Consider the following 25,812-nt stretch of genomic DNA (forward strand, 5'->3'; position numbering starts at 1 on the left):
GTGTGATATTTCAATGATTTAATACCAGCAGCATCCACACAGTTGGTAAAGAATCATTTTCTACAGTTTATAGAAGAGAAAAATTGAAGCCCAGGGAGATCTAAATGATCAGCTTAAGGTCATTTAGCTACTTAACTGCCGAGTCAGAATTTGAATCCTAGTCTGATGCCAACGTTTCGTTTTCTTCCCTTACATGAACAGGCACCGGGAATCAAACCCGAGACCTCTGGCACAGCAAGTAAGCATTCTTGCCTGCTGAGCCAACATGGCCCACCCTAAAATTTTATTCTTAACCACTCTACGGCACTGCTTTCATGACATGGGAAAAAAAATCTCAAGATACCAAGTAGGTGTATATGTGTGTCCTAACGGTTGGAGAAAGGAAAAGTAGGACAAAGAAGCTGGATTTGAAGTCTATATAAATTATACATAAATACCATAAAGTTTCTCAAACAGTTGGCGATAGCAGCAGTGTGGGAGTAGAGGCGTAAGTATGACTGGGAACGGAATGCACTGTCTCTGTACAGGTGCTTTTTAAAATCATATGAATGTATTAATTTTTAGTTTCTTATAAAAATTCTAAAGAGGAACATGAGCTTCCACATATACTAGAGGCCCCATACTTTAAATGTCTAGGGAAAAAAACACAGAAAATAAATTTACCAGTGAGTTATTTTAGTGATTTTGTACTTATTGCTGGGCAGCGAGATTTTTTTGTTGTTGATTTTCTTAGTAATATATTTCTGCATTTTCCAAATCATCCACTATATGCATTTATCATTTTCCGATTGTAAAATGTAACTGGTGATAAAAAACTGGCAAAAAACATTAAAACTATTTAAAAGTTTTAGCATACTAATAAAAAGGAGAATCAGTTGCAAACACATTATCATTATATACAAATTTTATATTCTTAAATATTTTTAAATGGTTTAATTCAATCCTAATATTGTTGCAGTGACATTAGGAAACTCAAGACAACGAATTTGCCCACAATCCAAAACTTTTTAGACTTCTCAATCTTGAGAAGCCAATCTCTCATTAATAGACGGGACGGGATCACAGGAAACACTGTGCAGCTTTTTATCCTCCAAGTTATCAATATTAATACTTAAAGTTGTTCAGTATTACTTGCAATCAAAATGCATTTGCTTTTATTTTAAGTGCTCTAAGTTTGGGAAATAAGTTGAAGCTAGTCTTGTCTGCATGCGCCTGTTAGTGTATTACTGCAGTATTATCACACACTAGATTGTTTTATTGAACGTTCCAGAATTAGGAAATTAACTAACGACAAATTAAGTAAAGGTTAGTATGAAATAACAGCCATTACCCCAAGATCTTAAAGGAATAGTGGCCATTTCTAGCACTGTATTTGATCAAGTTTATTTGATATTCTGATTTATAAGTGCTTCCCGTTTTGAAGTGATTCGATCGAAATTTTTCAGGTATTACTTCCGTTGCCCACATTTCCTCAACGAGATTAGATTCCTAATTCCTCCAGAGATCAGGGTACTGGAGACACACACTCCTTGAGATTCGGCCACTATTGCTCTCATCCTTTACTAAATTCTATACTAAAGCATTCGATAATGCTGTATGATTCAGTACTTGCTCTCACCCAGGCAAGGGATTAAAAAGTAAGCAAAGCTGTGACGTTGAAAGTAAGAAAAGCCAACGTGAGACTAGATGAGGTAGACGCTGCTGCGTAAGATTCCCCCAGTTAGCAAGCGACTCAGATCTACAGCGAGCACGTTAACCCTTGGGCACCTTCATTTTTTATTGTCTTACAACAAAACCCCGGGATACATCTCTGAGCCTGCTACCATCCACAAAAGACTGCCCCTTTACGTTCCGGCTCGGAATCCGCCTCTGCCTCAGCCTCGGCCTCCCGCAGTTTCCTCCGCCCCGACGCCTCTTCTCTGCGCCTGCGCGACCGGAAAATTCGCGAAGATTCCTGAAGCGGAACCGGCGGTTTCCGGAAGCCGGCAGCCGCCTCAGCCGTCAGACCGGTGTTTGGTGTAGGAGAGCTGTGAACGCTTCTTCCTGTGGTTCCTGGTATTTGGGCCTTTTTTATAACCGTGGGGAAAGACATGGCCTTACTGTGCTACAACAGGGGCTGCGGCCAGCGCTTCGATCCAGAAGACAATTCCGATGGTAAGAGAAACGCGCCGCTAGCCCTCCCCAGCTCCCTCCACCTCTTCATTCCGCAGAGGCCGGAGGACGCCCAGGAGACTGAGGGGGAGCCCGGGTCCTCCCGCGAGCGGTTACTGCGCTGACCCGGCTCAGGAACCCTGTGAACCCGCCCTCCGCTTCCCACGTGTGTGTGGCCACTCGGTGAGCACCTGGGCAACGGCACCAACCTGCCCTCTGTGCATCCGCTGAAAGAGTCATTCCCCTGGCCTGTCGTGTTCCTCTGTAGTCCGCTTACTTTCTCTGATTTGCCTGTAATTTAAAACCGCTTCGGCCTCCACCCCCAAGTCTGGGGAAGCAAAAGTTAGAGGTACTCGTGGGCTCGTTTTGTGCTTAGGTTTCCTAAGTATTATTTGGGGGTGGGGGGTGGTAGTGGGGATGGATGGGCAGTGGGTTGTCCTAGCATTTAAGATCGACCCCTTTGTATTAATAGAGAAGTTTGTCTCAGAGCTTCCTGTAGGCTTGTTCACCGTATCCGCTGTTATAAACTGCTTACTTTTTAAACAAGTATTCTTGGTTAAGAAAATTTTTATGTATCATTACACTCAGTTTTGGTACATCCATCAGATGTACGTTCGTTACCGTTTACTTAGTATAGCATTTGTTTAATGTTTTTGTTGTGGCCTCTGCATTTTAAGCCTTGCTATCTTCAGGATAAAGTGATCGAATGTCCTCTACGGCATTCGCTATAGGTGTAAAGGTAAGGGTGTAATGCGAGTTAGTGAACTAGATGAACGATGAAAAATGACGAATGAATTTGTTTTTTGATTGGTAAATGGAAATAAAGAAATGAGTTGATCCGTTGCATATTGTGGAAAGTGACGGTTTCTCCAATTTAAAAGCATTTATTGTATGCTTTCTATATGTCATTCGTTAATCCTTCACTTTCATTATGCTATCTCATTTAAAATTCACATCAGTCCTGTGAAGTCTGCATTATTAGCTCTGATTGATAGAGAAACTGAGTTCAAGATGCCCAAAGCAGTTCAGGGTTGTTAAGTAAATTGAAAACCTTTTAAAATCGTTTTCATTTGAGGTATTTATATTGGCGTACAGTGAATTAGTTACACCATTTAAACTAAGACCACTGGGTACATGACTATAAGAAAGATAAACCAAGTCTTTAGACAACAGTCAAGTTACTGTCCCTGAAGAAATTTTTATGATGTGTATATGAAATTAGTGAAGGGGAAAATAAAATTTGAGGTTTTAGTGGATGAGAATATTAAGGGATGTGTGGTTTTAAAGCCTTTTGCCCATGGTATCCTATGTAAAAAAAACTTGACTTGGTGTTAGCATTTACTCGACTTGAATATTAAATACAGGGGAGAGACTGATTTGTTGCATAGGACAGTTTGTAATTTTTAGGGATTTGCATACCAGTCTAAGATCCAGGGGAGATACAGCCATCTGTTGAAAGTCAACAGTATTTATATATGTATTTCATATGTATGTGTGTGTGTGGATATATGAGGTAGTGCAGGATCTCTGAAGAAGGATCAGTTGGTCAACAATTCAAAATGCAGCAAGGAACTTTATTAAAATTATTAGAGAGTATATTCACTTTAGCAAAATAAGGGTTATTTTAGAGACTTATAAGTATTTCAAATAAGTTGGTTGAGCGAATGAAAAGTTGAAGAAATGGAGGAACTGAATAGAAGACAAGAACTAATAGGAAACTGTGGACTTGGTCACAAGAAAGTTTTATAAAATGAATGGTTTAACCTTGCACACTGACTAAAATAAGTAAAAGGGATGAAATTGGGGTGGGCCATGGTGGCTCGGCAGGCACAGTTCTCACCTGCCATGCTGGATACCCGGGTTTGATTTCCGGTGCCTGCCCATGCAAAAAAAAAGGGATGAAATTGAAGATACAAGAAACAATGTACATGGTGTATGGAACCTGATACATCAGTTATCCTTAAAATTTGTTCACCTGGATTAAGTATATTACTCTTTGTGCTATGGCGAAACTATGTTTAAGCCTCTTCATTGTAATGTTTTTTTTTTTCCTACAGACAAAAATTAGACTACCTTCTAAACCCATACGGGATTTTAGTTTGTTAAATGGGTGTTACAAGGGAATGGTTGGAAACTGCCATATGTTAATTATTCTGGAAATAGCACAGATTCACAAACAGTATTATTTAATCCACTTATCTGAGGAAGCTGAAGCAGGTACTAAGTGGCAGTGCCAGAATTCGAGCCAGGGTTAGGCTTTTTAAGAGACAAAGTTTATAAACTCTTGTCTCTTTATCTCTATATTGTAGCTTCTAACTTAAAATGTTAATTTAAGCAAAACCTGATAACGGCTAGAAAAGAAAATGTCTCTCTGCTTTGTAACTTTAAAGCGGTGATATTAAAATTTGTTTTTGGTAGTTACATGGTTGACTTGACTCACTCCTGATGCTTTTGTGCCAAAACTGACTATTATTATGACTCTTTTGTTCCCCTGGCTGTGCTATAAATGTACATTAAATTTGTTATTCAGAAATACTGTATTTGTTCTCCAGATCAGTCCATTCCTCCTCTCAAAATCATGTCTCTGTTCATATCCATTTCTGCTTCCAAACCTCCTTTTCCAGCCTTTAATTCCACTATTTTTGATAACCTCTTTCTAATCCATGGGTTTCTATTCTAGGAAAATACCTAGCCTTTACCTGTTTCATTAACTTCCATACTATCTGTGTAGCACGTGGTTACTGACCATTTAAGCAAGCCATACTTAGAGGGGTAAAGAGACTTCTCTGAGTACTAGGAATGAGTCATTCTGTAGGCAACACTAGGAATCATAAGTTGTACAGGATTGAAAAGCTAAACAGTTGTGAAAGATTGATTTGAGTTAGCCCTGTAAGAAACCGGGTTTAGGGTTAGAACTGACCTGTTTTCTCTATGCTGACGATACTCTCTGGCTAGGGAATAAGTGTGCCTATTACCTGATTTTTTTTATCATGTTACATATTGCAAACTATAGTAAACCCATTTTCGTGAGAGCTCAGTAAGAAAAAAATAAGTGGTGTACGTGGGAGTGAGGAAGGAAATACAGAAAGAATGACAGAACCCTGAAAATACGCTATAGAACTTAACCTGTTTGATGAGGTTTGTGCCTGGGTATTGGTGCCTGTCTTAGGAATATTAATTCTTCTTTTTTTTAATGACTTCGTTGAATGTAGCTTCTTAGGGATTCTCTTGGAGGCGATCTTTATGAGTCAGTACATTTAAAAACACTTAAGTTTGGTAATATTTTTGTAGGGGCAGAATTGAAAGATAAAGGTCAGATTTTGAGAGCTTGAAGTTTTGTTACTAAATTATTTTATTACAAAGATTAGAGAAATATAAAATATAATTTGCTGTACTTGAACTATTCTGAAATTGTCTATAAATATACTATTAAATTAAACTTTTAACTGTTACTATTTTGACAAAATGTTAGATTAAGCATTGTATGCCATGTATCAAACTCGATCATTAGTGAATTTTCAAAGAAAAACTGCTACTACGCACATTGGAAAAAGGAGTAAATGTAATGCTTGAAGGAAATATTATGCACATTTTTCTATATTATAAAGAATGAGTTTTGCTTTTCTTTCTTCCTTTTTGACCAGATGCTTGCACGTACCACCCAGGTGTTCCAGTCTTTCATGATGCATTAAAGGTAGGAATTTTATACATATATATTTTTTCGTGCAACTTTATTGGTATATATTCACACACCATAAAGCCATCCAGTCAGTGGCTCATAATGTCATCACATAGTTGCATATACATCACCATGATCGATTTTTTTAAGAAATATTTTTATTGAGAAATCTTCACACACGTACTGTCCAGACATGGTGTACGGTCCAGTGGCTCACAATACCATCACATATTTGTGTGTTCATCGCCATGATCATTTTTAGAACATTTGTATCACTCCAAAAAAATAAAAAAGAAAAAACTCATATATCCCATACCTCTCCTTCTCATTGACCATGAGTATTTCAGTCTACCCAGTTTTTTCACCCTTTATTTCCCACTATTATTTATTTTTGAACCATGATCAATTTTAGAACATTTTCATTAACACCCCAAAAAAGGAAGGAAAACCGAAAACGATCCCATGCCTCTTATCCTCCCCTATTATTGACCCCTAGTATTGGAGTATTGGGTTTTTTACTGTTCATGACAGTAAAAGATATTACTATAAATTATCATCCATAGTTTGAAATAGGTACGTTTTTTTTCCCATATACCACTCCTACTAACTCCTTGTAATAGTGTCATATATTTGTTCTAGTTTATGAAGGAACGTTTTATATTTGCACAGTCCTCATCCATCACAAGATACGTTGTGTTATACATTCCCATGTTTTAACCTTCAGCTTTCTTTTTGGTGGCATGCATGGCTCTAAATTTTCCCTTTATACCATATTCACTCACAATTCAGCACTGATGATTATTTTCACAATAATGTGCTACCATCACCTCTATCCATTTCCTAAGTTCGACCTAGTTGAAATTTCTGCTCCTCATTCTCTAGCCTCATTGTACCTCCTGGTAACCTATATTCTAGATTTTATGTTGATGAGTTACCTATTATAAATAGTTCATATTAGTGAGATCATACAATTATCCTCTTGCGTATGATTTATTTCTTTCAGCATAATGTCTTCAGGGTTTATCCATGTTGTGTGCTTCAGGACTTCATTGCTTCTTACTGCTTGTGCCAGTTTGAAAGGATTTATGTACTCTAGAAAAACCATGCTTTAATCCTAATTAATCCTGTGGGAGGAATGGTTTCTTCTAATCCCTATTCAGCACTGATAGGGTGGAAAGTTGATTAGGTTATCTCCACAGAAATGTGACTCAATTAACTGGGTTTTGAACTTCATTAGATGGAGACATGTCTCCACCCATTCTAAGTGGGTCATGATTAGATTACTGGAATCCTATAAAAGACGTAGTATTTTGGAGAAAGCTTCAGAGCACCGCAGAACCACAAAGCAGAGAGTCCACCAGCCAGTGATTTTTGGAAATAAAGAAGGAAAGCGGCTCCCAGGGACCTTCATGAAACAGGAGGCCTGGAGAAAAGGCCAGCAGATACCACCATGTTTACCATGTGCCCTTCCAGCTGAGAGAATGCTGAACATCATCGACCTTCTTGAACCAAGGTATCTTTCCCTAGATGCCTTAGATTGTACATTTCTATAGTCTTGTTTTAATTGGGACATTTTCTCAGCCTTAGAACTGTAAACTAGCAGTTCTAAATTCCCCTTTTTGAAAGCCGTTCCATTTCTGGTACATTGCATTCTGGCAGCTAGCAAACTAAGCTGAATAATATTTCATCATATGTATATACCACATTTTGTTTATTCATTCATTTGTTGAGGGTCACCTGGGTTGTTTTCATCATTTGACAATTATGAATAATACCACCATGAACATGGGTGTGCAGGTTTCTGTTTGTGTCCGCTCTTTCAGATGATATGTGTATTTACTGAGTGAAGCAGCTGTTTGACTCAGTAAATACCCATATCATCTAAAATTATCTTTCCCATATCATCCGAAATTAGCTTTCCGAAGAACCACTAAACCGTCTTCCACGGCAGTTGTACCATTTTACATTCCCACCAGCAGTCAACAAGTGTTTCTATTTCTCCACATCCTCTCTAACACTTTGTAGTTTTCTGTTTGTTTAAATAGTAGCCATTCTAGTAGGTGTGAGGTGATATGTCACTGTACTTTTGATTTGCATTTCCCTAATAGGTAGTGAAGTTGAGGACTTTTTGTTGTTTTTTTAGCCATCTGTATTTACTCTTTGGAAAAATGTCTTATTCATGTCTTTTGCCCATTTTTTAAATTGATCTTTTTATTGTTGAATTGTAGAATTTCTTTATATTTTCTCGATACCAAACCTTTATCATGTATGGTTTCCAAATATTTTCTCCTGTTAGACAGTTGCCTTTTTACCCTCTTGACAAAGCCTTTGGATCACAGAAGTATTCAATTTTGAGGAGGTCCCATTTATCTATTTTTTTCCTCTCATTACATATACTTTGGGTATAAGGTCTAAGAAACTCCCATTTACCTTGAAGTTTCCCTATGTTTTCTTCTAGGAGTTTTATGGTACTGGTCTTATATTTAGGTCTTTTGTCCAAATTCAGTAACTTTTTTAATGGAGTGTGTGATAGGGATCATCTTTCATTCTTTTGGATATGGAAATCCAATTCTCCCAATACCATTTCCTGGTTGAGTGGACTTGGGAACCTTGTCAAGAATCAGTTGACCGTACAAAAAGGTGAAGAGGCAGCCAACTCAATGGGAGAAAATATTTGGAAATCACGTATCGGACAATGGTTTGATATCCTTTTTACATAAAGAAGTCATATAACTCGACATAAAAACACACAACCCAATTATAAAATGGGCTAAAGATAGAAATAGAGATTTTTCTGAAGAGCAAATACAGATGGCTAAAAAGCACATGAAGAGATACTCATTAGCCATAAGAGAAATGCAGATCAAGACTACTATGAGGTAACACCTCACACCTATAAGAATGGCTGCTGTAACTACAAATGTTGAGTAGGAATTTGGACACTTACGCACTGCTGATGGGAATGTATAGTGGTTCCGCTGCTATGGAAGACAGTCTGGCAGTTCCTCAGAAAACTGAGTATCGAGCTGCCCTATGACCTAGCAGTACGACTACTCAGTATCTACCCAGAAGAGCTGAAAGCAGTGACCAAACAGACATTTGCACAGTGATGTTTATAGTAGCATTATTCACAATCACCAAATGATGGAGACAGTCCAAGTGCCCATCAACAAATGAGAAAATTAACAAAATGTGATCTATATGTATGTTGGAATATTATGTAGCAGTAAGAAAATAACGTCTGAAGCACAAAACAAGATGGATGAGCCTTGAGGACATAAATGTTGAGTGAAATAAGCCAGACACAAAAGGATAGATACTGTATGATTCATTCCACTTTTATGACTATGGTAAAGGTAATATCAGTGGTTTATAATACAGAATATGGGAAACCTAGAGATACACAGAGAGTAGAGTTGGGTGAATAGTTAGCTAATGAGGTTGAACTTAAATGGAAAGGAATAAATAGAAGTGAAAACGGTTCACTAGTGGGTCTAGAGTAATATTACTATATTGAAGGTAAATATGATTGAAAGGGGTTGTATAGACCCACGTGTCCCACTGATTAACAATATAAATATACGTAAGTTCTTGCATGAACCGGAAAGGGATGAATCTTGTACAAAGAGTGTATAATTTTGGGTTATAGGGGGAAACTGTTACTGCATGCTGTGGTCTGTATTCAACAGGAAAAGGTAAACAGTATCACAGCAATACCAGGGGTAAATAATGGGAAGAGGGACAAAGGTTAAGGGGAAGTTTGGATTTTCCATTTGGTGAGGGTCTTGTATTGGTTATCTTCTCTTGGGAACAATGAAATCACCTAAAATTGAGAGTGTTGATGGACTGTTGACTTTGGACGTTATACATGGTGCCCAATGAATGGAGGTGACTGAAGGATACACTGACTGAGAAGTAGATTGGGGAACGTAAGTGTATACATATGATCGAATATTGTACTGCTACAAAAAGGCACAAAGTTGTGAGTCATGCAGTGTTGTGACATCTGGTGAAGCAAAATAAGCCAGAAACAAAAGAGTAAATATGTATGGTCTCATTTAGAAAATACTTATAAGAAAACGGGCCTGGTATAACAGTCACATTTAGTCTGGAGTGGTAATTGTTCATTTCTGGGTTTTGAGAGGTTGTTTTATATATGTATATCCTGGTATTTGCAGGATATACATATCCTGCCTTCATAAGAATGAAGCCGATCAGGTCAGGATTAAGGTTAATTCGGAATACAGGGCTAAAGAAAATATTGTCTGTATTTTAGAACTTCATTTACTCTTTGAGGCCAAAGGAAGAAAGATTTACTTTGTCCAGAACCTAAATTTTCTGTATCACATAATCTAACTCAACCTGTCTGGATATATCATTTAAACAATCCAAACACAGGGTGCCCAGAATAAGAATGATCCTGTATAGCATGTGTAGTGTCTGATACATCCCAGAGTATACCAAGCAGATAATCAAAAAGTATTGGTTAAGTCCCTTGAGGGATGAGAGAGAAAATACGAAACTCTTAAAGTTTACCACCAGGGAAACCCCTGATACCGTGTCAAATATTAGGGACACCCAAATCAATAGGCCAAGTCCTTGATCTTGAGGCTTGCTCTTGTGAAGCTTATCTGTGTAGCAGAGAAGCTTACCCTTCCCTGATACTGTGTCAAATATTAGGGAAACCCAAATAAATAGGCCAAGTCCTTGATCTTAAGGCTTGCTCTTGTGAAGTTTGTCTGCGTAGCAGGCAAACTTAGCCTTCCATATGTGTGCCTCAGAGTTACTTCCAGAGGACCTCAGATGTATTCTGTCAGAGTCCAACTCTGCAAATGAAATAATTGCCCTCTCCCCCTACATGGAACATAACATCCAGGAGTGAAAGTCTCCCTGGCAGCACGAGAGTTGAGTCCCAGGGATGAGCCTGGGCCTGGCACTGTGGGATCAGTTATGCCATCCTGACCAAAAGGGAAAAAAGAAGTGTAACAAATAAGGTATCAGTGGCTGAGAGAGTTCAGTTAGAGTCAAGACGCTACTCTGGAGGTCACTGTTACACAAGCTTCTGTCTTGTTATACAAGACATTGTGCAATCATAGCTTGTCAAACCCCAACCAAGACCATCCTTGCCAATCCTGAAGAACACCTAGGGTGTTACATAAAATTCTGCAAAGGTTCTATGCACTAGGGTAACTTTCCAGAAACCTACAACTTCCAGATGGGTACCTGGACCAGATAAGTTCTGTAATGCAGAGGGGCCAGCCTTTCCAGAATATCAGCTAGTTCCAGCCCCCTATCCATTATTATGTACAGCCCCTTCCAACATGAAAAAGTTAGAATGGGCATAGCCCAAATACCCCTAAAGAGTGGAAGAAAGATCCAAAGGTAATGGTGGAGTTAAGAAGGTACTGTTTTTATTTTGTTTTTAAGCAAACTCATGGTTTATTTGAGGAACTGCAAATAAATTCTCTAAGGTCACTTTCACTTAATGAATCCTGACAACACTCTTCTCAGAGAAGGTAGTGTTTAATAAGTAGGTATGATTGCTGAATCATTCTATTGATAGCTCTTTTAGTCTCCGGTATCTTAGAGTACTTAGAAATAAAAACCTAAAATTGTGGAATTGTAACCCATACTAAATTCTGAAACCTGTCTACAACTAATTGTTGTGATGTGCTCTGAAATTTATTTCTTTTTTGTATATATGTTATTTTTCACACCCAAAAATAGTCAATTGTGATGATAAATGCACAGCTATCTGATGATATTGTAAACCATTGATTGTACTTTTTGGATGATTACATGGTATGTGAATATATAATATGTATCAAAAAATAAAACAAAGTAACAGTTGACCATAGATCTGAGGATCTATTTGTAACTCTCAATTCAATTCCATATGTGTTATCTTTATACCAATACCGTGTTGTTTTAACCATTGTAGCTTTGTATTATGCTTTAAAGTCAGGAAGTATTGAGTCTACCTACTTCATTCTTTTTCAAGATTTTTTTTCCCTATTTAAGGCCCCTTCCCCTTCCAAATAAATTTGATAATTAGCTATTCCATTACTACAAAGTGTAGGCTGTTGGAATTTTGGTTGGTATTGCATTGTATCTGTAGATCAATTTGGGCAGAATTGGTATTGTAACAACATTTAGCCTTCCAGTCCATGAACACTAAGGGTGCTTTTCCATTCATTTTAGTCTACTTCGATTTTGTTTTGCAGTGTTTTGTATCTTTCTATGTACAGGTTCTTTACATCATTCATTAATTTTTTCCTAGATATTTGAATCTTTTAGTGGCTATTGTTAATGGATTTTTTTCTTGATTACTTCTTCGTATAGCTCGTTCCTAGTTGTTCTAGTTTGCTGGCTGCTGAAATGCAGTATACCAGTAACAGAATGGCTTTTAACAAGGGGAATTTAGTAAGTTGCTAGTTTATAATTCTAAGGCCAAGAAAATGTCCCAGTTAAAACAAGTCTATAGAAACGTCCAATCAAGGCATCCATCCAGGGAAAGATACCTTGGTTCAAGAAGGCCAGTGAAGTTCAGGGTTTCTCTCTGAAGTGAGAAGGCACATGGCAAACACAGGGCTTCTCTCTCAGCTGGAACGGCATATGGCAAACATGGAGTCATCAGCTAGCTTTCTCTCCTGACTTCTGGTTTCATGATGCTCCCCGGGAGGCATTTTTCTTCTTCATCTCCTAAGGTTGCTGGTTCATGGACTCTCTGCTAAGTGGTGCTGCAGCATTCTCTGCTCTCTCCGAATCTCTCTCATTCTCCAAAATGTTTCCTCTTTTATAGGACTCTAGAAACTAATCAAGATCATGGAGACATGTCGTCACCTAATCCAGCTTAACAGCCACTCTTGATTAAATCACATCTCCAGGGAGGTGGTCTGATTATAGTTTCAAATAATCCCTATTGAATAAGGATTATTCTACCTTTATGAAATGGGGTTTTAATTAAAAACATGGCTTTTCTAGGGGGCATACATCCTTTAAAACCAGCTCACTAGTGCATGGAAGCACTGCTGATTTTGCGTGTTGTATCCTTCCACTTTTGTGATCTCATTTATTAGCTCTGTTAGCTTTGTGACCGCTTTTACAGGGTTTATTAAAGACAGGATTTACTAAATATAGGATCATGTCATCTGCAAATAGTGAAAGTTTTACTTCTTCCTTTCCAATTTGAATGCCTTTTGTTTATTTTTCTTGCCAAATTGTTCTGGCTAGGACTTTTCACATAATGTTGAGTAACAGTGGTAACAGTAGACACCTTTGTTTTGTCTCTGATCTTAGAGGGAAAGCTCTCAGCTCCCGGTTGAATACAAAGTTATTGGTGTTTTTTTCATTTTTGCCCTTCATCATATTGAGGAATTTTGCTTCAATCCTACTTCTCTAAATAGTTTTATTAAGAAGGAATGCTGAATTTTGTCAGATGTCTTTTGATGAGAGTTGATTGTTTTTTTTCCTTTCTGTTTATTAATGTGGTGCATTACATTAATTGATTTTCTCCTGTTGAACCATCCTTGCATGCCAGGAGTAAAACCTACTTGGTCATAGTGTTTAATTCTTTTAATGTATAGTTAGATTTGATTTGCAAGTATTTTATTAAGTGTTTTTGCATCTATAGTCATTAGAGAGAGGTTTGTAGTTTTCCTTTCTTGTATCTTTTATCAGGCTTTGGTATTAGGGTGATGTTGGCTTCATAGAATGAGCTAGGTACTGTTCCCTCTTTTTCAATTTTTGGAAGAGTTTGAACAGCAGTGGTATTAATTCTTCTTGAAATACTTGGTAAAATTTGCCTGTGAAACCATTTGGTCCTGGGATTTTTTTTTGGTGACTGATGAAATACCTTTACTTGTGATTGGTTTGTTGAGGTCTTCTGTTTTGAGTCTGTGTAGGTTCGTGTGTTACTAAGAGGTGTCCATTTCATCTAAATTTTCTAGATTGATGGTGTAAAGTTTTTCATAGTACCTTATCTTTATTATGTTTTTACTCTCCATGGTAAAGACCTGCCTCTCATTTTTTATTTTGTTTGCATCTTCTTTTTTGTTTGTCAGTATAGCTAAGGGCTTGTCAATTTCATTGAACTTCTCGAAGAACCTTTGCTTTTAGTAATTCTGTGTCATTTTTTTGTTCTTCATTTCATTTATTTCTTCTCTAATCGTTGCGTCTTTCCTTCTGCTTGCTTTGTGATTAGTTTGTCATTTTCTCTAGTTTCTCCAGTTGCTCAGTTAGGTCTTTGATTTTAGCTCTTTCTTCCTTCCTAATGTGGGGGTTTAGGGTCCCTCTCAGCCCTGCCTTTATTGCATCCCATGTGTTTTGATATGTTGTGTTCTTGTTTTCATTTTTCTCAACATACTGATTTCTCTTGCAGTTTCTTCTTTGACCCACTCGTTGTTAAAGTGCATCTTGTCTAACCTTTATGTAGTTGGAAAATGTTTGGCCATTATTTCCTAAAATACTCTTCCTGGCCATTTCACTTTCCTTCTCCTTTGGGACAACTGTTGTGCATATGTTTGTGCATTTCAGTCATTTCCCTAGAGACCCTCAGAATTTTTCATTTTTTTCTCTATTTGCTCTTTTGTCTGTTCAAATTCTGTTACTCTTGTCTTCTAGCTCACTGATCTCTTCTGTCTCTTCAAATCTGCTGTTTGTATCTAGTATATTTTAAATTTTTATCTACTGTGTCTTTCATTTCCATTAGGTCTGTTATTTTTCTGTGTTTTCTTTGAAATTCTACTTTATGCTCTCCTGTTATCTTCTTAATATCCTTTATCTCATTATACATATTTCTGCCATCTCCTTGAATTGATTCAGGAGATTTGTTTGAACATCTTTGATTAGTTGTTCCAAATTGTGTGTCTCTGACTTCTTAGTTTGTTCCTTTGACTGAGCCGTATCTTCCTGTATTTTAGTATGCCTTGTGTATTTTTGGTGATACCTGGTCATCAGAATATCTTGATGGGTCTCTTCTGAAGATCATTTTCTCTCTCGTTGAGAATTTAGTTGTACTTGGGTTTGTATTAGGGCACTGTTTTTGACAGTTGGATTGTCAGTACTTTGCAGCCAAAACAGGGCAGAGAACCTGTTCTAGTTCACTAGCTGCTAGAATGCAATATACCAGAAATGGAATGACTTTTAAGTAGGGGAATTTAATAAGTTGCTAGTTTATAGTTCTAAGGTCGAGAAAATGTCCCAGTTAATACAAGTTTATAGAAATGTTCAATCAAAGGCATCCAGGGAAAGATACCTTGGTTCAAGAAAACCAATGAAGTTCAGGGTCTCTCTCTCTCATCCGAGAAGACACAAGATGAATGCAGTCACAGTTTTTCTCTCATCTGGAAGGGCACATGGCAAGCAAGCCATCATCTGCTAGCTTCTTCTCCTGGCTTCCTGTTTCATGAAGCTCCCAGGGAGGCGTTTTCCTTCTTCATCTCCAAATGTTGCTGGTTGTGGACTCCCTGCTTCATGGTGCTCTCTCCGAATCACTTATTCTCCAAAATGTTTCCTCTTTTATAGGACTTCAGAAACCAATCAAGACCCACCCGAATGCGTGGAGGCATGTTGTCACCTAATCCAGCCTAACAACTACTCTTGATTATATCACATCTCCTGGGCGATGATCTAATTACAGTTTCAGGCATACAATGCTGAATAGGAATTAGAAGAAATGCTGCCTTTACAAAATGGGATTAGGATTAAAACATGAATTTTGTAGGGGTCATCCATCCTTTGAATCCAGCACAGTACCCATGGAGGGATTGTGCTGCAGTGGACCTGGGATTAGGGTATGGAGAGGCTCCAAGAAGCCCTGCTTTTTTCTCCTGCATTTTCTGGCCTGCCCTGCAGGTGGTGATATTTGGAGCCCAGCAGTATCTACCAGGAGTGTTGAAACTATGGAGATCCTAGGCTTCTCACTTTGCCAGCTGTTATCTGGCTCACTACTGGGCTCTGTTCCTCTCTGTACTTTGGATGGAGGGCTTCTTCAGCTGCCCCACTCCATAGTCATCCCCCTAGAAGAACTGGGCTTCCTGCTGCTGCTTTCTTCAAAAGTGGAGGATTGGTGCCAGGAACCACAGCCAGAATTACAGTCTCTACCCATGTTTTCTCAGTCTTTTCATCCCACACTGATGTGGGTGTTGAAATACCCCTTGGGTAACAAAACAAATGGTAGTTTCTGCCTGAGTACTTGGTGCTTTGGGGAATATTAAATAGGTTCTGCCTTTCTTCTCCCTAACCCTCCATTTTGGGAGCTCCTCCTTGGTGCCATTTTATATGCTGCATTCCTCAGCACCTTGTATCCTGCCATGGGTGCAAACTTGGGACTTTGTGTCTGGATATATGTGGGGATCTGTCTCACAAGTGTGAGAGGTTTTTTTTTTTTTTTTAATTGGTAGAATCTTTACGTACCTACAGTCCATACAGTGGCTCACAATATCAGCACATGGTCGTGTATACATCACGATGATCATTTTTTTAAAGCATTTGCATCACTCCAGAAAAAGAAATTAAGAAAAAAAACTCATATATACCATACCTCTTAATCCTCCCTCTCATTGACTACTAGTATTTCCGTATACCCAATTTATTTTATGCTTTATCCATCCTGTTATTTATTCTTTGTCCTTGCTTTTTTCCTTATCTGTCCATACCCTGGATATAAGGAGCATCAGACAAAAAAAGGTTTTCATAATCACACAGTCACATTGTAAAAGTGATATCCTTATATAGTCATCTTCAAGAATCAAGGCTGCTGGAACACAGCTCAACAGTTTCAGGTACTTCCCTCCAGCCATTCCACTGTACTATGAACTAAAAAAGGAATATCTGAATAATGCAGAAGAGTAACCTCCAGGATTACCTCTCTACTCTGTTTGAAATCTCTCAGCCACTGACGCTTTATTTTGTCTCATTTCTCTCTTCCCCTTTTTGGTCATGAAAGCTTTTTCAGTCCCCTGATGTCGGGTCCCAGCTCATCCTGGAATTTCTATCCCACATTACCAAGGAGATTTACATCCCTGGGAGTCATGTCCCATGTAGGGAGGAGGGCAATGAGTTCATCTACTGAGTTGCCTTAGAGAGGCCACATCCTAGCAACAAAAGAGGTTCTTTGGGGGTGACTCTTAAGCCTCATTTTAAGTAGACTTAGTCTGTCCTTTGCAGGAATAAGTTTCAAATGGGCAAACCTCAAGATACAGAGCTTGGCCTATTGATTTGGTTGTCCCCACTGCTTGCTATAATATCAGAAATTCTCCAAATGAGGGAGTTTAATATTTCCTCCTTTCTTCCCAGTCCCCAAGGGGACCTTGCTAATATTTCTTTATTTTTCATATTACTCTGGGATATATCGGGACATCACACTAACATGTGAAGATTTCACATGCTATTCAAGATTCCATGTAATTACAGAGTTCAGGTAAACTGACCATACAAGTTAAATTAGGAAATGCACTAACCAAAATATAAATTTTGCAACAAATATCACTCCTTTTAGGGTGACACAGAAATTGAAGTTTTAAAATATGTATCCTATCATCCTTTACTCTAAATTCCAGTTTACTTTGGTTGTATCCAGATCAACGTCATTCAAGTCTGATCACTTTTTCAACTTTTTAAACAGTTTTTGTAAGGGGTACTGCTGACTTTCATAGCTTCAGAGCGCTAACTCTGTGTCTCAGGTGTCAGTCACATAAATACCCGAGGTTTCTGACATGACCCAATAGGTCAGTATCTCAGAATTTAAAAATAATAGTTACGACTCCTTAATATATGTGACTGCTGTAAGAGCTTACAATCTAGGACCGTTTACAATAGGCCCTAACCTGATGTTCTCAACTTCAGTTCACTGAATTTTTATATTAGAGTTAGTCTGTATGATTGAGGCATGGTAATATTTGTCTTTTTGTTCCTGACATTTTATTCACCATACAGTTCTTAAGGTCCATATATCTACTTGCATGCCTTACAACTTCATTCATTCTTGCAGCCACTTAGTAGTCCATTGTATGTATGCACCATAGTTCCCCCTTCCATTCCTCAGTTGTTGTACTCTTAAGCTACCTCCATACAGTGTGGATCACAAGCACTGCCACCAGAAACACCATTGTGCAAATGTCCACTCGTGTCCCCACACCCAGTTCCTCCAGATATATACTCGGCTTTGAGTTTCTGAATCATATGGCCACCCCAGCACTAGCCACCTGTGGAACCACCACACTGCTGCCCAAAGGGCTGCATCTCTCGGTTTCCGTACCAATGGTGAATAGGTACATCTCTTTCTCTGCATTTTCTGTAGCACTTATTTCGCTTTGTTCATTTATAGACAGTTTTATTCACATATGATACAATCCAACGTAAGTGTAGAAACATGCCTTCGCCATCATACTCTATCTAAAGACATTTCCTTTTCTTCCACAAAGAATCCATACCCCTCCCTCATTTCCTCCTACCCTACCTGTCAACATTTAGTTTTGGCATAATGCCTGTTATGTTCAATAGAGGCATATAACCATTGTTGCTATTGTCTATAGACCCTAGTTTGCATTGATTGCACTCCCCCGCCTCTAGACCATCTATTTTCAGCACCCTTCAATGTTGACGTTCATTTGTTCTCCCTCTTGCAAAAATATTTTTTTTATTTGTATATTTAATCACCATCACTGTCCACTCCAGGCATTCCTAAATGATATTGTCTGTCTTTAGACTCAATCTTTTGGTTTCATATGTTCCCCCAGCCCTTTTCCCTTAATCATACTCACATTCAGCTTCATTCAGTGTACTTATTGTGTTACAATCAGGTAGTATTGTGCTATCCATTTCTGAGCATTTACAGTCAGTCCTGTTGGACAGTCTGTATTCCTTCAGCACCAATTGCTTAATCTCTACCCTATTTCTATCTCCTGATAACCTGTTCTTGATTTCAGTTCTCAAAATTCACTCATTAAAGTTAGTTCATATTAGTGAGACCATACAGTATTTGTCCTTTTATTTCTGGCTGATTTTACTCAGCATAATTAGCCAAAGTTCATCCACATTGTTACATGATTCATGACTTTATTCTGTCTTACAGTTGTGTAATTCCATTGTATGTATATACCACAGCTTGTTTAGTCACTCATCTGTTGGTGGGCATTTGGGCTGTTTCCATATCTTGGCAATTGTAAATAATGCTGCTATAAATATTGGTGTACAAATGTTCATTTGTGTCCTTGCCCTCAGATCCTCTGACTATATGTCTAGTAATGGATTACTGGATCATATTGTAATTCTATGCTTAGCTTCCTACAGAACTGCCAAACTGCCTTCCAGAACAGTTGTACCATTTTTTTATGTTTCCACCAATAGTGTATAAGTGTGCCTCTTTCTCCAGCACTTGTCGTTTTGTTTTGTTTTGTTTTTGATCATGGCCGTTCTTGTGGATGTCAGATGATAGCTCATTGTGGTTTTGATTTGTATTTCCCTAATAGTCAGTGGCATTGAGCATCTTTTCATGTGCTTTTTTTGATGCACGAAAGTGTTTAATTTTGAGGAGTATCCTTTAATCTATTTCTTTTATCAGGGTTTGTGGTTTGAGTGTAAGGTCTAGAAACCGCTTCCTATTACAGATTTTATAAGATATTTCCCTACATTTTCTTCTAAAAGTTTTATGGTCTTAGCTCTAATGTTTAGGTCTTTGATCCATTTTAAGTTAATTTTTGTATAAGTTGTGAGGTATGGATCTTTTATTTTTTTACATGTGGATATCCAGTTCTTCAAGCACCATTTATTGAAGAGGCTGCTATGGCCCGGGTGGATTGACTTGACTGCCTTATCAATGATCAATTTTCCATAGATGAGAGGTTCTATTTCTGAACGCTCTAGTTGATACCACTGGTCAGTATATCTATCTTTATGCCAGTACTATGCTGTTTTGACCACTGTAGCTTCATAATATGCTTTTAAAGTCAGGTAGTGTGAGACTTCCCACTTCATTTCTCATTCTCAGGATTTTTTTTAGCTATTCAGGACACCCTTCCCTTTCAAATAAATTTGGTTATTTGTTTTTCTACTTCTGTGAAGTAAATTCTTAGGATTTTATTTGGTATTGCTTGAATCTATAAATCAGTTTGGATAGAATTGATAACTATATTTAGCCTTCTAATCCATGAGCATGGTATGCCCTTCCATTTATTTAGGCCTTCCATGATTACTTTTAGCAATTTTTGTAGTTTTCTGTATATAGGTCTTTTGTATCTTTAGTTAAATTCATTCCTAAGTATTTGATTCTTTTGGTTGCTGTTGTAAATGGATTCTTTTTTTTAATTTCCTCAGATTGCTCATTACTAGTGTATAGAAACACTACTGATTTTTGGTTGCTTATCTTGTACCCTGGCACTTTGCTATAGTCATTTATTAGCTGTTGTAGCTTTGCTATAGATTTTTTGGAATTTTCAACATATAGTATTATGTCATCTGCATACAGTGAGAGTTTTACTTCTTCCTTTACCATTTGTATGCCATTTTTTTATTTTTTTCTTTTCCATTTGCTCTGGCTAGAACTTCCAGCACAATGTTAAATAACAGTGGTGACTGTGGGCACCCTTCTCTTGTTCATATTCTTACAGGGTAAGCTTTCAGTCTTTTCCCCATTGAGGATGATTTTAGCCGTGGGTTTTCATATATTCCCTTTATCATATTGAGGAAGTTCCCTTCTATTCCTATCCTTTGAAGTGTTTTCATCAAAGGGTGTTAAATTTTTGTCAAATGCCTTTTCTGTATCACTTGAGATGATCATGTGGTTTTTCTGTTTTGATTTGTTTATATAATATATTGCATTAATTGATATTTTTATGCTGAATCATCCTTGCGTACCTTGAATTAATCCCACTTGGTCATAGTGCATAATTCTTTTAATGTACTTGTGAATTTGATTTGCAGGTATTTTGTTGAGTATTTTTGCATCTATGTTCATTAGAGAGACTGGTTTGCAGTTTTCTTGTAGTGTCCTTGTCTGGCTTTGGTATTAGGGTGGTATTGGCATCATAGAATGAGTTAGGTAGTTTTCCTTCCTCTTATTTTTTTAAAGAGTTTGAGCAGAATTGGTACTGATTCTTTCTTGAATGCTTGGTAGAAGTCACATATGAAGCCATCTGGTCCTGGACTTTTCTTTTTTGGGAGCTTCTTTGTGACTGATTCAGTCTCTTGTGTTTGGTTTTGTTGAGGTTGTCTCTTTCTTCTCCAGTCAGTATTGGTTGTTCATGCCTTTCTAGGCAGTTGTCCATTTCATCTACGTTGTTGAATTTATTAGTATATAGTTGTTCATAGTATCTTCTTATTACCAACTTTATTTCCGCAGGGTCTGTGGTTATGTCTCCTCTCCCATTTCTGACTTAACTTATTTGCGTCCTCTTTTTTTTTCTTTCCGTCAACCTAGCTAAGGGTCCATCGATTATATTTTCTCAAAGAACCAACTTCTGGTTTTATTAATTTTCTCAATGGTTTTTGTGTTCTCAATTTCACTTATTTCTGCTCTAATCTCTTAATTTTTTCCTTTTGTTTGCTTTGGGGTTAGCTTGCTATTTTTCTCTAGTTCTCCCAAGGAAACAGTTAATTTCTTGAGTTTTGCTGTTTTTTAATATAGGCATGTTAGGCAAATTTCCCTCTTAGCATTCCATTTGCTGAATCCCATAACATTGGATATGTTGTGTTTTCTTTTTCATTTGCCTCAAGATATTTGCTGATCTCTCTTGTAATTTTTTCCTTGACTCACTGGTTGTTTGAGTGTGTTGTTTAGTTTCCACATATTTGTGAATTTTCTGGCCCTCTTCCTGTTACTGATTTCCAACTTGATTACATTATGATCCAAGAAGGTGTGTTGTATGATTTCAGTCTTTTTAAATTTATTGATACTTGCTTTGTAATCCAGGATAATATTATGGTCTGTCCTTGAGAGTGATCCGTGAGCATTTGACAAAAAGATGTATCCTGCTGATGTGGTGTGTAATGTTCAGTAAATGTCTGTTAAGTGTAGTTCATTTATTATATTATTCAAATTCTCTGTTTCTCTATTGATCCTCTCTCTACTAGTTCTATCCATTGATGATGGTCTCCAGCTATTATGGTATAGGTATCTCTTTCTCACTTCAGTATTGTCAGTGTTTGCTTCATGGAGCACCATGGCTTCGTATATAAATATTTGCTTGTTATGTCTTCTTTTGAATTGTTCCTTTTATTAACATATAGTGTCCTTCTTTGTCTCTTGTAATAGTTTTACATTTAAGGTCTAATCTGTCAGATATTTGTAGAGCTGTTCTTGTTCTTTTGTGACTCTTGTTTGTTTGCATGAAATATCTTTTCTCAACCTTTTGTTTTCAACTTGTTTTTGTCCTTAGGTCTAAAATAGTATGTAGATGGGTCCTGGTTTTAAATCCATTCTGCCAGTCTTTGTCTTTTGATTGGGAAGTTTAATCCACTAACATTTAATGTTATTACTGTAAAGGCAGTACTTTCTTCTACCATTTTGTCTTTTGGATTTTATATGTCGTATCTATTTTTTCCTCTTTTTTTGCCTTTACTGATAGTCTTCATGTCTACATTCTTTTTCATACCTCACTCTCCTGCCTTTTCTTATCTGCCTATAGTGCTCTTTTTAATATTTCTTGCATAGCCAGTCTTTTAGTCACAGTCACAGATTCTCCCAGTGATTGTCTGAAAATATTAATCCCCCCTCATTTTGGGGGGGACAGTTTTGCTGGACATAGAATTCTTGTTTGGCAGTTTGTCTCTTTTTGAATCTGAAATATATCTTACCACTGCTCTCTCGCCTCTGTAGTTTCTATTGAGAATTCCACACCTAGTCTTCTTGGGCTTCCCTTGTAAGTGATGGATTGCTTTTCCATTGCTGCTTTCAGAATTCTCTCCCTGTGTTTGACATTTGCCAATTTGATTAATAAGTGTCTTGAAGTATGTCTGTTTGGATCTATTCTGTTTGGGGTACACTGCACTTCTTGGATTTGTAGTTTTCTGTCTTTCATATAAGGTGGAAAATTTCCAGTGATTATTTCCTCCATTAGTCTTTCTCCTCCTTTTCCCTTCTCTTCTCCTTCTGGGATGCCCACAACACATATATTTGTGTGCTTCATATTCTCATTCAATTCTGTGAGACCCTGATCATCTTTTTCCATTCTTTTCCCTCTATTTTCTTTTTATGTGTTGAATTTCAGATGTCTAGTCCTCTGGTTCACTAAACCTTTCTTCTCCCTCTTCAAATCTGTTGTAGGTTTCCATTTTTTTTTTCATCTCTTCTATCATGCTTTTCAGTGCTTTAAGTTCTGTGATTTGTCTTTTCAAGCTTTTAAGTTCTTCTTTTTGTTCATCCAGTGTCTTCTTTATATCCTTCCTCAGCTTGTTGATTTGATTTTTGATGAGATTTTCTGTGTCTGTTTGAACATCCTGAATTTGGTTGTTTCAATGTTGTATCACATTTAAAGTGTTGATTTGTTCCTTTGAATGGGCCTTAGCTTTCTTTGATTTTCCTAGTGTTACTCATTAACTTTTAGTTATTTTTTGCTGGCATCTAGACATTTGATTTCCTTAATTAGTTTATTGTGACGGTTGTTCTCTTTTACCTTGGATTTTTTTGCTAGATAGCTTTGTTCTCTACTTTTTCTTTGACATTCAGTTCAACTTTTTCAGACTTCTAGCATAGGTTTTGTTTAACTGATCAGAATTTTCCAGTTCTTGTTTTTCTGTTTCTTTCCCTGTCTATATGGACTTTTTTTTTTTTTTTTTTGAGTTGAGTCTCCTCAGATAATATATAGACCCTTGTCAGATTTTCCCTGACCAGAGAGGACTTTGTCTCACAAAGAAATTGTGGCCAGCATAAGTTTTCCCTGAGGGTAAGATCCAGCTGGTTTACAGACTTTCCTATGAAGCCTCTAGACTCTGTGCTATTCCTAACCTGCCCAGTATGTGACACTCATCTGTCCAGTGCTTCCGACTAGGGTACAATGATATGTTGCCTTTAATTTAGACAGACTTTCCCTGCAGGGGGCATGGGTGAGACTTAGCTGAGGTAATATGATGGTTTTAATTGCTTCAGTTTTCCAGTCCCTGGGGCTTGAATTCCTTGAAGTAGGGATTCCATTTGAGCTGGGCACCACATTTCTCTTGGGGAAGATACACTGTTTAGGGAATTAACTCCTTTCACCTGATTACTTTGTTGTTCAGACAAACTTAATTCAGCCTTTGCCTGGTGCAGTGCTGGAGAGGGCTTCCAGTTCCATCTAATGAGCTGTTAAGGCTCAGATAAAGAACAATGAAAAAAGCCTTTTCACAGCTGACCCCCTCCTCCTCGTGTTTGTCAGTCAAGAGCTTAAGTTCGTGTGTGGTTCTATGTTTCTCCAGGCTCTGTGTTCCCCCTTTTCTTAGGACTCAGCCCATTTTCAGTATTTTGTGCTGTCTGATTTGAAAAGCCCCTGGTTTTGTTGGTTTGTTTGTGTTTTGTGCTGGTTTGAAGGGATGTATGTCCCCTAGAAAAGGCATGCTTTAATCAAAATCCCATTTTGTAAAATGGCAGGATAATCCCTATTCAATACTGTATGTTTGAATCTATAATTGGATCATTTCCCTAGAGATGTAACCCAATCAAGAGCGGTTGTTAAACTGAATTAGGTGATGACATGCCTCTACCCATTTGGGTGGGTCTTGAGAAGTTTCTGGAGTCCTATAAAAGAGGAAACATTTTGGAGAGTGAAGGAGATTCAGAGAGAGCAGAGCAGAATTGCATAGCCTTGAGAAGCAGAGTCTACCAGCCAACAACCTTTGAAGATGAAGAAGGAAAATGCCTCCCAGGGAGCTTCATAAAACAGAAAGCCAGGAGAGAAGGCTAGCAGATGCTGTGTTCACCATGTGCCCGTTCAGATGAGAGAGGAACCCTGACTGTGCTCACCATGTGCCTTCTCACTTGAGAGAGAAACCCTGAACTTCGTCAGCCTTCTTGAACCAAGGTATCTTTCCCTGGATGCCTTAGATTGGCCATTTCTATAGACTTGTTTTAATTGGGACGTTTTCTCGGCCTTAGAACTGTTAACTAACAACTCATTAAATTCTGATATACTGCATTCTGTCAGCTAGCAAACTATAACATGTTTCTTTTTCTTTTTTGGTCAGCCTTTCCCCCCTCTCTCTGCTGGAGCAAAAACTCCTAATACCTTTACTGCTTTTTCCAGGTTTATCTGTGCTGGGGTCCTATTTTCAGTAGTCAGAATTTGTTAATTAATTGCAATTGGAGCTTGGTTGAGCTAAGCCCTTGCTACTAGTAAAGCCTGTTTCCTTTCCCCTTGGGAACCAGCCTTCTGTGCCCGTGGGGGAGCAGCGCCAACCTGTCTAGCTTGGGGGACTTACAGGGCTGTGTATGCTTTCAGCTGTTCTACCTAGTCTAGACTGGTGTACACTGTGTGTCTGGTCACTGATGTTCCCCTAGCAGTTGTTGTATACCATTCTTGGCTATTTACTAGTTGCTCTAACTTGCAAACTAAATTCCACACCTCATAAGCCGCCATCTTTCCCCCAAAACCACTTTAAGAGATTTTATAGTCTGTGTTTGTGGTGGGAGATTGGAGGAATCCTGGCCGCTGCCTTAGGCACTTAAGCAAGCTAGATGGGACTGAGTGGCAAGGATGGAAGTATCCAGCCTGATAGTTTTCTCTTTCTTCAAGTCAACGTTTGTGGGATCTTTCTTCAGTCTTTACCTTCCTCTTGAGTTATAAGCAAGTGAGGTTTATCCTTTTTTTTGCTCAATCTCTGGGAAGAGGTTTTCAGTGGATGTTTTAATATTGTCATGTTGAAGGCATCACCTCACCTCTATTCTTTGATTCTGTGGATGCGATCCCAGAACCGTGGGCACCTTCTTCATGGGTCCCAGCTGGAAAATGTGCATTCTCATTGCAAAGGTGGCACCAGGATCTGGGAAACTGAATCCTGAGATGTTTTCGGGG

The 25,812-nt window shown here is 38.0% G+C and overlaps 1 protein-coding gene across 1 annotated transcript in view; it reads left to right on the top strand.

Moving 5' to 3' along the window:
• Positions 1 to 1,932: 1,932 nt before the first annotated feature.
• Positions 1,933 to 25,812, top strand: part of CHORDC1 (cysteine and histidine rich domain containing 1) — a 48,559-nt gene continuing 24,679 nt past the window's right edge. The window contains exons 1-2 of the mRNA XM_077113309.1: positions 1,933 to 2,154; positions 5,796 to 5,845. Coding sequence (XP_076969424.1) covers positions 2,091 to 2,154; positions 5,796 to 5,845 — 114 coding nt within the window. The 5' untranslated portion in view covers positions 1,933 to 2,090. The remainder of the gene's footprint in view (positions 2,155 to 5,795; positions 5,846 to 25,812) is intronic.

This window comes from Tamandua tetradactyla, chromosome 8, assembly GCF_023851605.1.
Source record: "Tamandua tetradactyla isolate mTamTet1 chromosome 8, mTamTet1.pri, whole genome shotgun sequence".
Taxonomy (NCBI): domain Eukaryota; kingdom Metazoa; phylum Chordata; class Mammalia; order Pilosa; family Myrmecophagidae; genus Tamandua; species Tamandua tetradactyla.